Raw genomic sequence first — 19,693 nt, forward strand, 5'->3', positions numbered from 1 at the left:
TTTGGCTGGGTATAGTAATATGTTCATGCTCTAGGTAAAAAAGAGGACATTTGCACATTTGTAGGTTGGATAATAGCAATATGAAATGTATGTATATCTGTCCTGCCTTCCAAACGTAAGTTTTTTTTGCACTTCTGCTTTGTTTGTATGGCATTTAAACAACGTTTTGGACAGGATTGTTATCCAACTTTTGATTTGTCCGCTGAGGCGTCGAGGCACAGCTGGGAGGGAAACACTTGGTATGAGGGAGAATAAATCAAGCATGTTCATTATGGTTTGTCAGTAGTTAAAACACAGTTCAAACCCAGCTGCTTTTACATGCTCTTTCCTTAGCCTGTTTTCGAGGAGGGGGGGAAAGTTGTCTTGTCCTTGTGCCTTGTATTTTGACATTGACAAATATAACTGACAGTGGTCAACGACCCAGACTCTTGTATTTTAGCTTTCTCACAATTTTTGTCTTGAACTATTATCTCAGGGTAGAGATTTCCTAGTTCTGTTGGCTGCCATTGATGGGGATAGACGCCCAATGCATAGGTACATTGCGGAAAATATTTTTTTCTTTCATATACTATTACATTTATATTTAGACTAGTGAAACAAACTTGATTCTCACGATCCAATGACTAGGACATCTCTAATACAAAGTCTTATCTTGCGTCTATAATTCATTTGGCCTGAATGTTTTAATGTTGCAAAAATGTTATGTAACCACCAGTTAACTGACACGTTACACGCTTACCACTTCAACTCTGGTTATATAAAAAAAAAATGGGCTTGAAGCAGACATGCACTGAGGAAGAACGCATTTAAAGCTTCTGCCGAAGTAATAGCAAAAAAAAAATTGTATTTGATTAATTTCTGATGGGCTCTCCACAGAGACTCTGAACTGGAAACAGTTGCCTCTTTGCCTTACAGGTGAGTCCTTCCCTTTGTGTTACTATTTTAATTATCTCCTCCTGTGGCGGTCCCTATAGCAGCCTTCTGTCCCTGGGGATGACATGCCTTGTCCCTGTATACTGGCTGTAGAGTGCATGGTTCTTACGATCCATCATGGTCAATCGTTCCTTTTGAACAATGAGTAATATTTGCGTGCGTGCACTTTGGTGCAAAAGTAGCAAATGGGTGGCTGAGTATGACGTAACTCTCTGCAGTGGGGGTGTTAATATCATGGAAATAGGCCCCGTAGGCTGTTTGAGAACTTGAGAGCAGTGTAGGATTGTTAGCAGCACTCGTCATTACGTACAAGCCTGCATGAGGGGAAATAGTTCAAATAATAGTTCAAAGTCAATGAAAAGTGAAAAGTATTGACTGCAAAATCGGTTTTGAGACTTAAGGTTTGAGCCGAGCTGCCTCATTTGGGTCCTCTTGACGCTCAATTGCCTCTTCTCTAAGCCCCTCCCCCTAAGGAGATCGGGTAAAAGCCCAAGGTGCAATTTACTATGGGTTGCACAAGTGCCTCGATTGAATCAAGTCAGATTGTGACTTGATTTTTACCATCCTGGCGCCTTGTTTTCTCCACTCTGAGGAAAAACAGTTGGAAGCTCTCGAGGTGTTTCATTACGTTTAAGAGCTTTGGAGTTGTGTATTGACTCTGCCAGAATCTCAAGGCAAATTGTCGGTCCCCGCAGAGTGTGCGCGTCATCTCCTGACCCCGACAGGATGTTACAACTAGACCTTGATGTTATCAGAATGGAACTCCAGCCTATACGAAACCATTTAGACATAAGTGCTCCAATAATTGATGCTTTCTTGGCATATTACTAAATTGCTATGCAGTTTTATGGCTTCAATGTCGGTCTGTTGGTTTCATTTATACTCCATTAGGAATACACTAAATAATGCACTTCAAACATATTTGCTAGACATGAGCCTCAGCAGCATGTTAAATTACTATGGAGTTATAAATCAAAAAAGGATAATTATGTCATGTTAATTTCAGAAAAGGCCATCCAGAATGGTGATTGAAATCACAGCAGAATAAGCCTCCTCCAATTTGTAGCTTTCAGTAATAACTGTCAGCACTGTTGAAGTCAATCAATAGGTTGGGCATTGGAGCTTTCACCTTTATTAAAAGGAGCATTGGGGAACTTTGACGTATCTGTCAAGGTTGTGTTAATATAGAAGCCAGTGCAGGGCTCTCAACTTGGCAGATTTACTCCTGCATTGCACTTAAGACTTTTATTATTCTCGAAAATATGTCACACCCCTTTGCAAAAGCAAAAAAAATCAACCAGTATGAACATAAAGAGGACTGCTGTCACCACTTTTCAGCATCCCGGCGTGTCAGTAACAGTATGAGAAGCAAATGCCTCTTTTCAATGGTTCCTTTCAGAGAGATGGATAAAAAAAAAATAGCACCGAGCAGCATTGTGTAATGTCTTTCTCTCTGTTTCATACGAAGAGTGCTCGGATCGATCCACCTCCCTCACATGCTACTGACAAATAGCACGGGAGTGAATGGCGGCTCTTATTTCCACTCATAGTAAGACATCCTGATTGCTTAAAGTGCTTCTAGTGAAGAGTTCTGCAACCCGTGTGGACAAATCTTTGGCCCCTAAAATCTTTGGCTCATGGCACACTTGTTTCTGAAATATAAGACTAGTGCATTGTACAGACAAGCGACAGTCGGTTTCAAATCCGCCAAAGGTCCCCTGAATTTTAAAAGTGGCAGCTTCTGCATACCTGCCTGACTGCTAAAGTCCTTTTTTTATCACAAGGCTTATTATCCCACCAATTTACCGCAGAATTAGTGAGCAAACTATCCACGTAATCCTCACATTTCCTGCAGAGGTAGAAGCCAGGTGTGCATGAAATGAGAGATTTCGTTCTCCCTGAGTACGCGCTTCAGCGATCACGTAAGCAGGAGGCCAGTGTACAGAAAATATGGCAAATTGAGAAAAGCACTTGCCCACCAGGTTGGAGCGGGGGTGTGACCAATCACTTTTCTCTCAAAGCCTAACAAATGACTATTTGGACACATCTACAGTATGTTATGAAAACAAGCACATTGACAATTGTTTGCTCTGTTGATGTGTTGCATTTTTGCAGAGGATTGTAAGTGTGCTTTTTATCCTAAACCTAAAATATTTGTGTTTTTGTTGGTGTAAAAACAGGACCATAAATTGACATAATCAGGACATTGAACAGAATAATTTTCTTAGGTTCTTTATTCGTATATTTGGGATGTACTACTTATACCTATTGTATCAAGTCCCTTTAATAAAAATCTAATACTTACACTAGGTTTATCAAGGCCAAAAAAGATGTATGCCTGCTTCTAGATTATTTACATGACTAATAGCACAATACATTTACATAGTTATATGCACATACCTGAGCATAACTCAATAATGTAAATTCTCCTACTTGAAATCCAGGCTTGATCCATGGGAGTAAATACAGCCTACATGTCAAAATGCAACAAGTCAGTGTTTATGAATATAAGTTATGGAAATCACATCCATCTGGTAAGAGTCTCCTGGTAGGCAAAATATATTTACCGAAGTTGTCCATCCATTTATAGGGAATCTTTAAACCAGGGGTGTCTAAAAAAAAGTTTTTAGTATTAAGTCTTTGACTGCCATTGACGTCATTTGCGGTCAATAACAGTGAAATATGATCACTCGATGCCATCCTTCTCAGTTGAAATGGATAGAAGCAACAAGTTAATCCAGAGGTATAAGGATATTGCACTATAGAAATATGTATATATGTATGTATGAGTTTATTGATGTAAAAAAACAAACACAAATTCTACATTGCGGTACATTGATTTCAACATTGTCAGGTTTTGACTCCTGAGCTAATGGAGAGGCACTGTTTAAGTCACTAGCTAAGAAGTGCAACCGGAATGTAGACTTATGTAAAACTTATTGAGTGGGCCATATTTAATGTTATTTTTCATCATTTTCCCCAGGCCAATGAAAACTGGATCCGGTGGTCGGAGTTGTCCCACGTGCTGTTGTTTGGACACCCCTGCTTTAAACAGTCCAACATGGTTTTAAGGCATACAAATGGCCTAAACAGACAGGAACAAAAGTTGAAAACAGCATAGTTGGGTGTTCTTCAATGGAGTGGGCTCTCCTTGGATTATATGTCACAAGATGAAACTTGCAATCTCTAGGTGAATTGGCGTGTTCTGTCCGACCAGCGGTTGTCTGTAAACACAAGGCCTACTTGTTTTCGGGGAGGTCAACCCGCTCTCGGTTTGGCTTCAGAAGCCCCCCGATCTGGTTCCCGTTCCGCTCCATCACCCAGTTCGAGGGTCGCCTCTTCCTCCCTCTCCTCCTCCATCTCCCCATCCACGCTCCCGGTTCTCGGCGACGCGTAAAGTCCATCCGCCATATCGTCGCTCTCCTCGGTGTGATCCCATTGGAACAACCGGGCGTTCGGACTCGAGTCCAGCCTCGCCGTCTGGTTGACGGGTGACTGCGTAGAGTTCCACCCGGTGACGTTACCCGGGGAATCCGTGACCCCCTCTGTCGTCGTCGTCCCTGGTTTCCCGGCGGATGCTGACGAGGATGTGCTGGTCGGCTTCCAGATGAGGCTGTAGTAAATAGCCAGGATGATGGCCGCTAAGGAGACGGACAATACGTAGGCAAAGACCGTGGCTAGTCTCACCCACTTCTTATTGGTCTTCGCGGCCATCTTAGCCTTTTTGTCCCCCGTGTAAGTAGCAGGTTTGCCCCTCTCCATATTGGGCATGAAGTCCCGCTCTCTCATATTGCCCCTGTTTTTCCCCCGATGCTCCACCACCCCCTCCGTCTTGAAGCCTTCTTGCGAGCCACAAGCCGCGAGAAAACTGAAAAGAAGGCGGCTGCCTTGTCCCTTGTCACGCGCACTCTGGCAAAGATTTACTCGGTGTCAAAATGAAAGGCGTCCGAGCGCGTGCGGCATTGCGTCTGGTGGTGACGGAGCGGCGCAGAGCGGCGAGCGTCCGTGCGCAGGATGGAGGAGATGACGGGATGGGATGGGACGGGATGGGGACGCAGCATCCGACCCGAGTCCTAACCTGCCCACGACATGTCCACGGAGATGCTGCCTGCGTGGACCAGGCTGGGTGTCATGTACCAAACGATCAGGCATCGGCTACTGTCCTATCCAGCAAATGAAGTGGCTGCCTCAGCTAAAAATACAGCGAGGGGGGCGGGGAGGGGACTCTTAAAGAAGAAGCAGCAGCCAGAGAGGAATTTGCTCCAAAATATTAGAGGTTGGAAAGAGGTTGGACTCAATTGGGTTAAGCCATGTTTTCATTATTTGCCTTGGCAAACCTTTCCCAAGTGCCTGAAATTGTATAAGCAAAAAGTGGTAGGGATTTGGAGTCCAATGCGCAGCGCCAGTTTTTACTATAAGCAATGTGGGAGATTGCCCGGGGTGCAATCTATTTGAGGGTGCATGAGAGCCTTTAATTTTTTTATTCGGTTATGTTATCAGTTGTCTAGACTATTTTCCCTCGTTTACACATCAAGTTAGTTGGCGTAGTCCGTCTGTTCCACTGTTTGCAGAGAGGGCATTGTCTTCCCCTAGTGGCAAGAAACTGTCACTGCGTGTTTTTCTTATAGGAAACAAGACATGTTGATGTATTTAAGTGTGTATTTATTATTGATACCATTCTATAATATCGTCTTGGATTTGTACTTTGGTTGGGTGGGGGGTCTTCCCGAGGGGGCAAAATTAGCCAGGACCACCTCTGCCCGAGTTATCTAATGAAGATGACCTAACGGTTAGGACATCTTTATTAGGAAACATTGGCAGGACCTGGTTCGAACCTAACCACTTGTCTAGTTGACTCTCGTTTCAGGACAATGGACAGCGGCGGTGATTCCTCAATTGAACAAACTCATGCAGTCAATGTATGGCCCACAAAAGAAGCTTCAATTCAGTCTACAGGCTATAGCATTAATCAGCTTTCACACTAGATGGAGGTAATCACTCAAATGTCTCTTGAATATTTTCTATCAATGTATGATTTCGTCTGAACAGAAAACATTTATTTAAAAAGAAATAATGCAATCTGATAAAAAGCTATTTTCGGTTCTGATTTAGAATTTTTTAAAATCCGGACTCAGAACTATATACTAAGTGCCTTACGTACACTGGGGTCTGTAGGGTGTGTAGACACACTATCTAGAGTTATGTGAACCTCATTTGCAATTCATATTTCCTCAGAAGCATCCTGTTTTCAAAGGCTGCCCCTACAGCTTAGTACTTCTCTCCAAGTGAGTCATTCAGTGGATACAACAGAGGTATTTGTGCTGATTAAACAGTATATATTCTAAGGTCTTATCAATATAGGAATAGAAAGTCACTAACAAAAAGGCAATGAATAAGAAAAGGTACTTTTTAGAGTCCCCTATGGTCAAAGATTATATGGTCAAGGGAGAAAGATTTACTAAGTGGTCAGAGGTGAGTAAATATTTAAAGTGATTCATGCTTATGTGTAAAACTGTATACATGCAGTGTTTTCACTGTATACTAACCTTTGTATCGTTGGAATGTATTCAGTTTTGGGTGATTTTTTTCTGTTAACCGTACACTCGTTCTGAAGGCCATTAAAGTCTCAGAGGTTAACATGCTTTAATTTGCTGTCAAATATTCAGTGATTTGGGCTTTGAGAAGTTACTCTTCTATTAAATTACAATGATTTGAATATTTCCTGAAGTTTCTTTTTTTGTTGGTAAAAAATCCCATAGTTGTAACTTTACTGGTTGATCAAAATAACAAAGAAAATTGGGTAACACGACAAGTTAATCTATCAAAAAAATATGTTTCCAAAAGGACTCCACCAAGACTGTCCCTATCACCATGAAGATGGATTCAAAAGGCTTTTACCTGTATTGGACCAATCAGAGCAAGGTAATATCGTCAATAGGGTTGCACAAGCAAAATTCATTAAAAAAAATCCAATGACACAAGGTACAAAGTGAAAATGTTCCATTTTTATTTGTAAACAGATGAGATTTTTGCAATGTATTTTTAAGTGTATTATCTCATTGACTTCCAATGATGGCAATTGAAACAATGCAAATATATGACGTATTTGAAATGTTGTATTTTTTTGTTTTGTTTTGAGGGAAATATGGACTCGTGTTTTATTCCACACATTATTTTTCACATAATGCTGGAGAAAGCTGAAAGCTGCATCGGCTGTTGCAGTGCCAGCTGCTTGGAGAGGTTATCGATCGTGCTGATTCTGCTGCACTTTGCCGCTCTGCTGCGATGTACTCGGCAGAAAGGACTATTAGTCTTCGCTGTTCTCTCTCACCTCACAAGAATGAGGCAACTTTAGTTTTAGGCCACATCATAAATCTTCAAAAACACAGCACACATTCACCACCAGGCTCGTCTTTCCGAGTTCAGCCGTTGTGACCCTATTTCAAATGAGAAAGCACAAAAAACATTGAAAAATCCTTAGCTAATCAAACAAAAGTTTGTCTTTTTTCCCCACAGTTTGTTCCATTTTTGGACTTGCACCTACATTCCGTCTCTATAATGGAGATGATTGTCTTTTTCTCGTTTCTAGGAGACCACCTTCTTGGATGTTGCAACTATCAGAGACACCAGAACGGGAAAATATGCAAAACTTCCAAAAGTAGGTATTATTTACTGTCAATTTTTAATGGAATTCACCATGTGAGAATATCTGCAGGCATGCAAATGAATGTCTCGGGTCCCATTAGTATGAAAAACATATTTGCATTGCAAATAAGGCAATGGGGCTTCTGCACTCAACCCCCCTTTTGCAGCAAAACAGGTGCACTTGCACTAACATAAACACACAGCTTGTGCTGAGTCATCCTTTTTATACTAGGTCAGCATCTTATTGTGGATCAAGAGTAAATGGCTTTGGATCCCAGTTCTTTTCTTTTCATCACTTGCCCTCCTCTCTGTGAGGCAGTGAGAGGCCAACTTCATTTCTCCTTGTGGAGCCAGTTAGAGATGAAATTTGGAGATAGTAGTCCATCGTTGGACATCAATGTTGGCAAATAAAATCAACATAGCACTTTAAATAGCATTTTTTTTTCCAAAGAGATTGTTTTTGTTACTTTTCAATTTGACCAACACCAGATCTCATCATAGGCCCCTTTCTCCTCCCTTTTCCAGCACCCAAAGGTCCGGAACGTGTTTAACCTCGATTTCCCAGAAAGTAACCACATGGCCAAAATGCTGACTGTCATTTCTGGTCTTGACATGGTCAACCTGACCTATCATAACTTCTTTGCCTCGAAAGACAAAATGACGCAGGTAATAAAACAATGACTTTTTAACTTTATGAAACCAATTTCAACATGTTGAAGTCAGTCCCTTTTGCCATTTTGTCCATGCACTAACATTAATCACATTCCTTGCAGTATAGCTATTTCATGGCCCTCTAGTGTTATATTACAATGACTTTGTGTGATTTATAAACTCTGATGAAAGTGATTGCTCTGATTCAATATTCACCAGAACTGGGCGAATGATATTCTAGCCATTGCCTACAACACAGCAAGAAATAACGCCTGTAGACAAATATTCTTGGATAAAATGTGAGTGGAATTTCTGTCTATGAGTCTATGAGTGACTATTCTAATTCTAATGTGTCATTTCCAATGCATCAGCTATGTTCGGATTTGCCTTCAGACCAACAAAGATGGCAAGATCCCTGTCAAAAAGTAGGCAAAGCACCCACTACCTGTGTTTGTGAGTTTACATTGTGTCAATACTATGTACTATATATTTCAGTATTTACAAGATGTTCCCTGCTGATAAGAAGAGAGTTGAAATCGCACTGGTGTCGGCTCACCTTCCCAAAGGAAAGGTTAGAAAGGACATTTTCCAACGTCCTCAAATGTGGCATTCAGTGATAATGTGAGCTATTGCTAACGTTAACATTCTTTGTTAAAGTTTGACAGTATGAAAGCTGACGTCTTCACTGAATCGGCGTTCAAAAACTTCTTGAGCAATCTCTGTCCTCGCCCTGAGATCTATGAGATCTTCACTTCCTAGTGAGTTAGATTTAAATAATGCAATTGTTACTTGTAATGCTGTTAACATTCTACCATGATATATTCAAAGGAAGAAAAATGTTATATTGTTGAAAATGAAAAGAAAGGTCCTGGCATTGGAGAGCAGAAAAATAATGTTAGAAGTTGATAAGCAGGATTAAACTGGATGTAATGTGTATGAGTTTTTCTAAATGGGCCAAATTAAGCATATCTAGTTCAACTTTCTGAAAAATGTTTTTCCCTGCAGCTCCAACAAACCAACCATGACTAAGGAGAAATTCAACAAGTTCCTCAACGAAAAGCAGAGGGACTCCCGGCTCAACGAAGAACTGTTTCCACGACTCCGACAGGATCAGATAAAAGCTTTGATGACCAAATATGAAACCTGCAACACTAATTGTAACAGAGGTCACTAAATCCAAGTTGTTTTTTTCCTAACATATTTTTTCTTACAGGGCAAAAATCTCATTCTTAAATCTCAACACTCATTCTGGGTGTGACCTCAGTTCCTGTTATGGAGATTTTTTGACCTTTTTATTTCCCCTTTTATGTGCAGGTCTGATCACTCCAGAAGCCCTCTTGTCTTTCCTGATGGGTCCGGAGAATTCTGTGGTCATGCAAGACAGGCTGGCCAGGTGTCATGACATGTCCAGGCCCCTAACTCATTACTTCATTAACTCCTCTCACAACACATACCTGACAGGTCGCATATGTCATGTTGTTGTTATTTATTGACTGCATCATTCATAGCTTGACACATTATCATCATCTCAAGTCAAACTACACTTTTTCACAGCTGGCCAGTTTTCCGGCATGTCCTCCCCTGAGATGTACCGCCAGTGTCTGTTGTCCGGTTGCCGTTGTCTAGAATTGGATTGCTGGAAGGGGAAACCTCCAGAAGAAGAGCCCATCATTACACATGGCTTCACCATGACTACTGAGATCCTTTTCAAGGTACGTATATGCATTATTATACTTTAATGCAATATAATCTATGGCTAAAAGTGTCATGTATTGGCTGTCCAGATCACTATTTAAAGAGGTTAAATGTCACAGAAGACATCAAGACATCCCTCATAGGGTTTTCCTACACTTGTCTAGTGGCTGTTGAAATGTTTCAATCCATGGTATCCAAACTTGGGCCCACGGGCCACTCGCAGACCCCTACCTGGTTTTTATTGGCCTTTAGAAAATTATGAAAATTTCATTGCTCCAACTTATTTAAAAAATATATATATTATCACCGACAGGATGTGATTGAGGCCATTGCCGAGAGTGCCTTCAAGACCTCCCAGTTTCCAGTTATTCTTTCCTTTGAGAACCACGTGGACTCGTAAGTTTCTTCACAAAAAATCCTTCAAACAGTTGCACAAGTTTTTGTGTTTTGTTCTAGAGTTAAACAGCAGGAGAAGATGGCCAACTACTGCAAAACCATATTTGGTAGTGCCCTTCTGACAGAGCCTCTAGAGAAATACCCAGTAAGTGCTCCTGTGTTGCAACCATAGACGTTGACGGTAAAGTTAAGCCATTTTTATTGCAGGATATTATCTCCATATCAGGTTATGTATCCAGTGCAGTCGGTGACAGGCTGTTTATTTGCTACTTTCAGTGGCACAATTGTAGACCGCATCAAAAACAAAGCAGAACAGTACACAGCTGTGCCACAAACATCATATCTGTCTAAAATGACAATACATAAACAAATGATGCATGTTTGTAATTGGTCAGGGAGTCAGTTTAGTGTCTACTTTTTGGCTCTGAGTAAGGCACTTTCTCTGTCACATTTAGCTAAAACCAGGTCAACAAATCCCTAGCCCATCTGAACTTATGGGGAAGATCTTAATCAAGAACAAAAAGGGAAGTCACGAAAACTCTGAGAACTGTATTACCAAAACGAGCCACGCAGTAACCAATGAGCAGACAACACTCGCTCAATACCCGGCTTCTTTCAACTCAACCAGCCTGGAGAACAAGGGTAATTCAAATAAGACTGATCCCAAAATGAATCACATCACAACCTCAAATAAACTTCCTTGGATATTACCCGGTGTTTACAGAAGGGGACACGGTTGCTGAAGATAACGAGGAACAAGAGGACACAGAAGAACAGGATGAAGAAAAGATGAAGACCTGTGATGAGGTAATCTGTCATCATTTCCCCGTGAGAGAATATCCGTTTAATTTCCCGTCAATCTGTCGTAGGGTACAGCTGGACAGGAAGTCACAGCCTACGAGGCCATGTCATCATTGGTCAATTACATCCAGCCTAACAAATTCATCTCTTTCGATAATGCCAGAAGTAATGTTCTTGTTATGTTTGGTGTTTCTTTGTAAAAATGTGCTCTATAAAAGTGTCTTTCTTGAATTCTTGCTCTTGTTAAACCGGTACTAAAATGACAATATGCCTTCTTCTGTCTTCCAGAAAAAGACAAGAGTTATGTTATCTCATCTTTTGTGGAGACCAAAGGGGAAGCTATGATTGCCAAGACTGCTGTTGAATTTGTTGAGTATCCTTTCATATCGCCAAAGAGTGTAAAAGCACAAAATACATACGGTAGGCCTTAAAATAGGGTAATAGTAGTCCAATGAGTCCTGTCACTAAAAACCCATTTTAAAAACACATTTTTATATACCTAATTCTCATCCCAGGTTTTGCAAAAGTAGGTGGAAAATGTTGAAGTCGCCTCGTGCTCTAAAATATGAAAAGACATGAATATGAAATGAGTTCTATGATTCCTTAACACTAATAATTGTCAGATATAACAAAAGGCAGATGAGCAGGATTTACCCAAAGGGAACAAGAATGGATTCGTCCAATTTCAACCCCCAGAACTTTTGGAATGTTGGCTGCCAAATGGTGGCTCTCAACTATCAGACAATGGGTAAGAACAATGTGGATTACCTTGAAACTCCAATCCAGTCCAAACCAAGAAAATATGATTGCATTTTTCCCACAAAATAATCCAAAATACAGCCCACATTCTATTGCATTTTGGCCACAGGAGACCAAAGTGTGAACACCCCCCTCTGATATAACAACATTTCTGTCTTCCACCACTGTAAGGCAGTGTTGCGCCTTTTCAACACTCTTCTGCGTTTGTCAAACCATCTGTGAGGCCTTCAAACTCTCTGTTTGTCTTTTTCAGACTTCCCCATGCAGCTCAACATGTCTTGGTTTGAATTTAATGGGAGGACGGGCTACCTACTCAAACATGATGTCCTGAGACGTGCGGACAAGAAGTTTGACCCGTTCTGTGACAGGATTGACACAGTTGTGGCCATCACACTCACCATCAAGGCAAGTCTGTAGCATTGTAAGCAACCCTATAGAAGGTACCAACTAATTATTAATAATAATTCAAACTCATACTGATTTACTTTTGCAAAATTGCCCCAAAAACGCTTGCTTTTTTGAAGAATTTCTCAGTGATAGACGTCCATTCTAATGATTGGATGTGCATGTAAATTAAGAGCCACATGTGGCTCTGCAGCCACAGCTTGAAAAAAGTTGATAACTTGCTATTTAAGGAGATATATATTAGCGTTTTCTACTACATTAACATTTAATTAACGGGGGAAACAATAACAAGAAAATGGTGGGTTGTTCTAGGGAAATAAATGTTTAAATATGTTTTAAAAAGACATGTTTTTCAGTAGAACACGTAATAGACACTAAGGAAAGAGAAAAAGCATGTTTTTCAGAAGACATTTTCTTGTTCCTGGAAAAAAATTAAATGCTTTCCCTTTATACAGGTAGTTTGATATTGTTTTTCTTTGCACGTGCAGTACAACAATTGAAAATTTCATGCATGTCAGGTATACGTAAATAAAAAAATCTTCTCACCAGATCTATTCAGGACAGTTTCTGTCCGACAAGAGTGTAAAAACTGGAGTTGAAGTGGAGATCATCGGGTTGCCGGGAGACCCGAAGAAGAAATATCGCACCAAGTGGTCCACTACACCCAACTCCATTAACCCCGTATGGAATGAGGAGCCATTTCTTTTTGACAAGGTACATGGCTGTTCACTTAACAAGTTCAGCTTTATATTAATGCAAATTGATCAACTATTCAATATTACTGTTGCTAGATTCTCCTCCCAGAAATGGCTTCTCTCCGAATGGCAGTCCATGAGGAAAATGGGAAATTCCTCGGCCATAGAATCATTCCTCTCGACGCCATTCAGTCAGGTCAGTCCAAAAAACATGTTCAAATTGCAATTAAAATGTGCAATTTACATTTTAAATGTCATCAAATTCAATCTACAGCAGCCTAAAATTATGATCTTACCAAAAACATACCCAGCTACTGAATCAGATCCGATTTTTTTGACCAAAATGTGTTCCTGCAGGCTTCCATCACATCTGTCTACGCAGTGAAAGCAACATTCCACTCACCCTGCCTGCTCTGTTCGTGTACATCGAGGTGAAGGACTACATCCCTGCTGCTTTTGCAGGTGTCTTTTCTTATTTTATTTCGCCTTTCATGCTCATTAAATACAGTGCCAGATGGGTTTTAAAAGAGGAACTTGTTAGCTTGGTTATACTCTGTGAACTTGCATCATTTTTTTTACTGATAAATAATCAATGTTATGACTCAGAGTTTACAGATGCTCTATTCAACCCAACCAAGGGAACTGAAAAGTCAAAGACCGCTAAAGAGGTAAATCAAAAGTGTGCATGCCTAATTTACATTATGCAAGAAAACTATTCTGCATTTCATCCTAATACAGTAGTGTCCAAACTTAGTTTGATTAAAAAAATGGTCATCCCAATTATTAAGAGCTATCCTCACTCTTTGACGTAACTTTTCATTTTTGGACACAGTCATCAGCAGACTACATTTCTCCTTATGAGCTGCCCATGGTGCCTGAAACTGAAGTGACAAAAGCAACAGGTAAGTCTATTTCCGAAAGTAAATGTCTTACAAGTCTTTTTTAGAAAAGTTCTTTGATCACTCTTGTACCTTCTGGTAGAAATCGCACTTTTGGAACCAAGTCCGTCCATAATTGAGGGCGCTGAATCACCATCACAAGTCGCCTTACTTAAAGCAAGTGAACAAGAAGAAGCTGGAGTAGATATCTCCCCAAAAACGACGCAACCTGAAACCCTTCGTCTGGACTCTGAACCTGAAAGTTCTGCATTTGAGACGCCTCACAGTGAGGAGATTGTCGCCGAGGGTGACGTGGTCCGAGAGGAAGCCACCACCAATGACACGGAGGCGTGGAGTAGCTGTGAGTTGATGTCAAGTGATGAACTGGAGGAAGAAGAGGTTCAAGGAGAGCCCAGTTTATTAAGCGGATCAGAATGTCACATGGCATCAGATGAATCGTCTTCAGTTTTTTCAGAAGGTATTTGCTTTATTCCTAAATAAAGTGTTTATTGTCAAAATATCCTCTTGGGATGAGTACAGCAATGTTTGCTTGTACTGTAGAACCATCCACTCTGACAACATCAGCACTAACGGAACACCAAAGCTACCTGAAGGCCATCAAGCATCAGGAGAAAGAGATGAAAGAAGTGGAGAAGAAGTATCAGCGCAAAACGGAAGATCTGAGCCAGAAATATTCCCATCTTTTCAAGGCCTGCAAGAAAAAGGTCTCGTTGAAGAAAAAAGAGTGAGTGGATTTATTTGACGTGGCTTTTTTTCTTGTTTGTTCCTCTCAAGGCCATTTGAGTCACTCACAGACTTGTTTTTCAATTCATCAGGAAAGCTTTAAAAGTTGTTGTCAAACAAACTCGGTCGGCTCTTAACTACATTTATACTGTTGATTATGAAATTGCCAAACTAGGGATTTTTCATATGCACACGTTTGAATATAAATATTATTTTCCAGTGATTGTTGGAGGCCTGATCAATTCTTTTCCCATTGTGCAGAACGACACTAAATGGAGGAAGCGTTTTGGACTCTAGCCCAAAATCGGTGCAGAAGCACAAGCAAAATATGCAGGTCGAGCTACACGCTCTTTTTATGGAACACTGGGATCAACTGAAGAAGAAGAAAGAGCAGTTTGCCATAGAGGTTAGTCGTGAAAATCACTTAGGCTACCTTATTCTGGCTTTCTGGTAATCTTAACCAAAATGTACGCTAAAGGAAAAGGGGAACTATAATGGTATAGACCTAGAATCCTAGACTTCTTTTTTTAATCATTTGTTTAAGACACATATAATAAAGTTGGAACCAGATTTTCACAAAGAATTAAAAAAAAAACGGTTTCAATCATCTCAAATCGTTGCTGTCAAAAAAATACAAAGCCATTTTATTAGCAGTTCATGGCTGCAAATATTTGAATGGAAAAGGTATTTAAAGTGTTATTATAAGGTATAAACAGCTGTAATAATAAAAATACAGCATTACAATGGTTGGAAATAATGGAGAAGCACTGTTTAATTGACTAACTCCATCTAGTGTTAAATATGACGGAATCAAGGCTGGACTGAAGATTCTTTTGCGGGCCTTATTTAACAATATTTAGCTTCAGGCCAATAAAAAATTGATATTTATCAATATATATCATATTGTACATGTACAAGTGTATGTTTCTTGTATCTCAACTGATTCTATTTGTGACGTGGCAGAGATTGGCTAAACTGATGGAGATGGCCAATGAGAGACACAGCATTGAACTGAAGACCTTGGAAAGGTGCGTGCCGTGGTACATTTGGGACACGCTGAGTTCTCATAATCTGTGTGTTTGGGATTAAAGACTCCCTGTGTTGTTAGTGTGCGAGATGGAGGTGTGCTGAGGTGAAACACCTGACATTTCGGAATGAGAAAACTTCTAATAATAAATGAATCACTGCGTGGTTCCTTAAATCTTCTTATTGCGTTTGTCCCTGTGTGTATTCACGTCCACGGATGTGTGTGTCCTCTGTGTCCAAAGTCCCCAGATGGCATGTGGTTATCTCAGGATAGCTATTATCAAGAGGGTGTTTAAACAGCAGCGTTCAGCTGCACTATTCTCGCACTTCACGTTGACACCATAACGACACATTGAAGCGCTCCTTTCAGGCTGGAGAAAAGGTCACGTCGTCACTGCTGCAGTGATTTAAAGGGAAAAAAAGTAGTTTCTAGGGTAATTTTGTTTTTTTTTAATCTGAAAATGATCCTTTTTTAATGGTTTATTTGCAGAGAAATCAGAGAGAACAAGAAAAAGGCTAAATCTTCCAGACAGAAAGACAAGTAAGTTGTATATAACATTAAAAACCCTAAAAACTGGAATGAATCAGTGTTGTGTGAAATTGATATGTTGGACAAGTTCATTTAATCAATGTTTGCCTTCTCAGGTTGAAAAAGTCAAACAGGAAAGAATTGTTGGATGCGCCTGATGAATCTAAATATGTGGTAAGTATGAAAAAAAATGTAAACAAAACACGCTTTCCCCTAGAAAACTACAAACAACAAACTAGATATTTTCCAACTGACCACTGGAGGTACGCTTTAACATGAATTAATTAAAAATATCTTTACAAAAAAAAAAAATCTTTTGACCAAATAATATAAAAATAACCTACATTGGCCTTTAATAAAAATGAAATTAAAGGTCAGTGTTCTCAAGCTGTTGTCACAATCTATCTTTTGACCAGTATTATCTAATATGTGATAGGTCGTGCACTCATTTCTAACCCTATTGACCTCCAATTCTGTAATTGTTAATTGTGCATAATTAACATTTTGCTTTTTGATAGAAAAAAAGCAAGATGCCCAACAGACACGCGAGTGTACCGAAACGTTAATGTGACGTCTGACTCATCTCCATCCGACACATACAATTGTAACTATGGTAACAAAGAGGCGGATGTTCTAGTCATTTGAAAAATCAAATCAGCCTCTGCGTGTCATCCTGACACACATCTGCAACAAGTTGTTTACAGACAGATGTACAGTACATACATATTGTAAGCAGGCAGTCTTTCTGACTCTGGTCCTGGATGGTCCATTACTCAGAGGCTGTTTACGGCAAAATGGCCCATCCACGAGTTGCGTTAGCTCTCCTCGTTCCGCTCATCAACATTCAAACACAGTGTTTAGGGTGAACTTAACTCTGTTCTTCACCCCCCCCCCCCCCCTCTAAGAGTCCTCACCTGTACTCAGAAAACCTCATATCGTCCCATTAAATCAATGTTGGCTCATTAAATTCAGCAGGTATTCTTAACACCATAAGATGTTTAATTGGCGGAGCCCACACCATCGACCGTGTACAATTAGGCTTCTGTCAATAAGTTGCGGAAGCATGACCTGCCACGATTTAAACATTTTATTTCTCATGACCAGGTTTTATCCTTGGACTGCGCTTCAGTTCAGAAAGAGTTACCCACACGCTAACTAAAAAAACTGTAGTTTAAATGCAATAAATAAGTACAAATTTGAATGTCCATAACAACACCAGCAAATCTAAATGCTTTAAAAAAAAAAAAACATGAATTCAAATGGCCACAACACAAACTCCCATTGCCCGTAATGCAAATGTAAAAAGTCACAGCACAAATGTCAACAGACAACACAGAAACGGATTTAATTGCCCAAAAGTAGACATACTTTTTCATTTTTCCAACTTCTTTTTTTTTATAGTTATTATTCGAGACCAAATAACATGCAATCACATTTGTATTGTAGGAAATTGAGTTTTGTGTTATGGCTCTTTACATTTGTTTTGTTGCTATTTCCATTTGAGTTGTAGCTATTTGCATGCATCATTTGGCCAATTTGCACATGTGCTTTTATTTTGCAAAGTGTTTTGAATTGGCATTCATGTTGTGGCAAATTACATGTATATTTTTTTTTCCTTTTTCTGGGCAGTCTTTGGAGTATGGCATGCAGCAAGAGACTCTGATGGCAAAACAGGCGCTGACGCTGGAGGAGATCAAGGCTCTCACTAATCAGGTACAAATTAAACTGCTTTTTCTCCTCGCACTTAGCGAGCTCCAGTTCATGTGGAGGTTGGGATCACTCCTCTTATTTTTATCAAAGCCCTCCTATCTCAAATTCACACTGGGTGAGCCTGCTTCTTCTCATCCCAGTGACTGTAATTCTCCGTTTAGTCGCTGTAACGCCAAGTCAACCTGTTAATTTGCCAGATTGTGAGCCGACTCATAAAATTTGTGGAAATCAACAATTTGGACATGCCTCTTTAGTCACAATGAATTCACCCGAGTGATTCAGAAGGCAAATGACAGGCTTTCACCAACGACAGCCTTTTCAATCTTGATGCGTACATAAAAAGGAAGATGTTATCAACAACTGAAGGAGATAGGAAAGCAGCCCGTGTCCTTTTGTGTCATTTTTAACCTCCATCTGTGTGTCTGCAGCTTAATCAGGATGCTCTGAAGGAGCACCAAGACAAAATGAGATCTCTCCCCGCTGCTGTGATGGAGGCTGTTAACGCCTGCGTGGGTGTCTACTTCCCTGAACTCATCGACCGGGCACCCATCAATAAAGCAGAAGGGTCAAATATCTATGGAGACGTCTTTCTAGGCTAGATGGCTTTTGCTTCCTTAGACCTGCTCCTTCACTTCAGCACAAGGTTATTTCGATAACTTTTTTTAAAGGGGCTGTCAGATCATTTGACTTTGTGATGGAGTGTTATTTCTTGTTGTACATTGATATTTTTAGATGGAAGAATCATAAGAAAATTGAAAAGAGTGTTTGCTGTTCCTTCAAGCAAGATTTTGCCCAACTAATTTTTGTCTAGTGACCAGTCCAATTTGGCTAACTTGTAGAAAAGCAGTTTTTTTTTACAGGCTGAGGTAAAAACAAGCCGTAAATCAAGACAGATGCAATTTGTTCCCACTCAGCTTCATACATGGTACATTCAAATAACAGGCACAAAGCAATGTCCTCATCAGTGAGAGCCACTTACTTCTACAAGTGTTGACGTGCACCAGCATGCATTTATTAATGAACACAGATTTTTCTGTGACTCATCGTCCGCAGAATTTTGACCATTTCCAGCACTTCCTGTTTTTCTCCCTTGACGGCTGGCTGGGCTGTTCTTCTTCTTAAAAAAAAAAAAACAACATTTGAATGACATTTGAAATTGGACGAAAGATGGGCCGCGCAGCTTGTGCCCGAGAGTCCCGCCACCTTTTTCGCAACACATGAACTGTCAGTTTCTTCACTGCCAAATGCTGCGAAAAAGAAGTTCAAACCAGATGACACTTGGCCACGCTTCGTCAATGGAAGGAAGCCAAGAAAAAAAAAAAGGAGCGTACTTTTTTACATGAATTAGATTGCATATTGATAAAAGGAGACTCAGAATGTAAAGAGCAAATCTTCTGTAGGAAGAATGTTGCATTGTATGTGAGAAATGGGGTAAAAATAAGCTTTGGAAAAAGCCCCAAGATAAGAGAGAGTTCATTCAATTATCTTTTGATATGAAAAATTAGGGATGTCCTGATTTTGGCTAGTGAGTCAAGTCTGAGTCACTGGATTTTGTGGCTCAGATGATACAGAGGAAATATATTAAGGAAGGAAAATTAGCAATCTCCCCCCCAATTTGAACAAAGCTATCCAAAATTAGAACCTTATACGTGCTGTTCTTTGCAGAGTGTGTGTCGTATAGAAAATGCAGTGTATTTATTTATTTAGTGTAGTGTATACTTTTGAATTGGATATCTATTCCCATCAATGGCAATCAGTCAGCTGCCATACTGCACTATACCTACTTATAGTAAGTAGTACATCTACTTCCAAATGTCTGTTCAAAA

The 19,693-nt window shown here is 40.1% G+C and overlaps 2 protein-coding genes across 2 annotated transcripts in view; one reads left to right on the forward strand and one right to left on the reverse strand.

Annotated features, from left to right (window-relative positions):
- The first annotated feature begins 773 nt into the window (after nucleotides 1–773).
- Nucleotides 774–19,693, forward strand: part of plcb2 (phospholipase C, beta 2) — a 19,430-nt gene continuing 510 nt past the window's right edge. The window contains exons 1-35 of the mRNA XM_077731589.1: nucleotides 774–915; nucleotides 3,917–5,924; nucleotides 6,169–6,405; nucleotides 6,778–6,855; nucleotides 7,523–7,591; nucleotides 8,104–8,244; nucleotides 8,449–8,528; nucleotides 8,601–8,654; nucleotides 8,725–8,800; nucleotides 8,887–8,987; nucleotides 9,235–9,395; nucleotides 9,544–9,690; nucleotides 9,784–9,941; nucleotides 10,238–10,320; nucleotides 10,381–10,465; nucleotides 10,776–10,962; nucleotides 11,045–11,127; nucleotides 11,190–11,286; nucleotides 11,410–11,494; nucleotides 11,745–11,869; nucleotides 12,134–12,285; nucleotides 12,835–12,999; nucleotides 13,077–13,176; nucleotides 13,338–13,442; nucleotides 13,587–13,648; nucleotides 13,813–13,882; nucleotides 13,962–14,336; nucleotides 14,420–14,603; nucleotides 14,864–15,008; nucleotides 15,566–15,630; nucleotides 16,119–16,169; nucleotides 16,274–16,331; nucleotides 17,787–17,870; nucleotides 18,296–18,510; nucleotides 18,600–19,693. The exon at nucleotides 18,600–19,693 is cut by the window's right edge and continues 510 nt beyond it. Coding sequence (XP_077587715.1) covers nucleotides 6,322–6,405; nucleotides 6,778–6,855; nucleotides 7,523–7,591; nucleotides 8,104–8,244; nucleotides 8,449–8,528; nucleotides 8,601–8,654; nucleotides 8,725–8,800; nucleotides 8,887–8,987; nucleotides 9,235–9,395; nucleotides 9,544–9,690; nucleotides 9,784–9,941; nucleotides 10,238–10,320; nucleotides 10,381–10,465; nucleotides 10,776–10,962; nucleotides 11,045–11,127; nucleotides 11,190–11,286; nucleotides 11,410–11,494; nucleotides 11,745–11,869; nucleotides 12,134–12,285; nucleotides 12,835–12,999; nucleotides 13,077–13,176; nucleotides 13,338–13,442; nucleotides 13,587–13,648; nucleotides 13,813–13,882; nucleotides 13,962–14,336; nucleotides 14,420–14,603; nucleotides 14,864–15,008; nucleotides 15,566–15,630; nucleotides 16,119–16,169; nucleotides 16,274–16,331; nucleotides 17,787–17,870; nucleotides 18,296–18,466 — 3,681 coding nt within the window. The 5' untranslated portion in view covers nucleotides 774–915; nucleotides 3,917–5,924; nucleotides 6,169–6,321 and the 3' untranslated portion in view covers nucleotides 18,467–18,510; nucleotides 18,600–19,693. The remainder of the gene's footprint in view (nucleotides 916–3,916; nucleotides 5,925–6,168; nucleotides 6,406–6,777; nucleotides 6,856–7,522; nucleotides 7,592–8,103; nucleotides 8,245–8,448; nucleotides 8,529–8,600; nucleotides 8,655–8,724; nucleotides 8,801–8,886; nucleotides 8,988–9,234; nucleotides 9,396–9,543; nucleotides 9,691–9,783; nucleotides 9,942–10,237; nucleotides 10,321–10,380; nucleotides 10,466–10,775; nucleotides 10,963–11,044; nucleotides 11,128–11,189; nucleotides 11,287–11,409; nucleotides 11,495–11,744; nucleotides 11,870–12,133; nucleotides 12,286–12,834; nucleotides 13,000–13,076; nucleotides 13,177–13,337; nucleotides 13,443–13,586; nucleotides 13,649–13,812; nucleotides 13,883–13,961; nucleotides 14,337–14,419; nucleotides 14,604–14,863; nucleotides 15,009–15,565; nucleotides 15,631–16,118; nucleotides 16,170–16,273; nucleotides 16,332–17,786; nucleotides 17,871–18,295; nucleotides 18,511–18,599) is intronic.
- Nucleotides 3,708–5,125, reverse strand: LOC144206373 (uncharacterized). Its single transcript, XM_077731335.1, has one exon. The coding sequence runs from the start codon at nucleotides 4,720–4,722 to the stop codon at nucleotides 4,192–4,194; it is 531 nt and encodes a 176-aa protein (XP_077587461.1). The 5' UTR covers nucleotides 4,723–5,125; the 3' UTR covers nucleotides 3,708–4,191.

The sequence above is a fragment of the Stigmatopora nigra genome, chromosome 13, assembly GCF_051989575.1.
Source record: "Stigmatopora nigra isolate UIUO_SnigA chromosome 13, RoL_Snig_1.1, whole genome shotgun sequence".
Taxonomy (NCBI): domain Eukaryota; kingdom Metazoa; phylum Chordata; class Actinopteri; order Syngnathiformes; family Syngnathidae; genus Stigmatopora; species Stigmatopora nigra.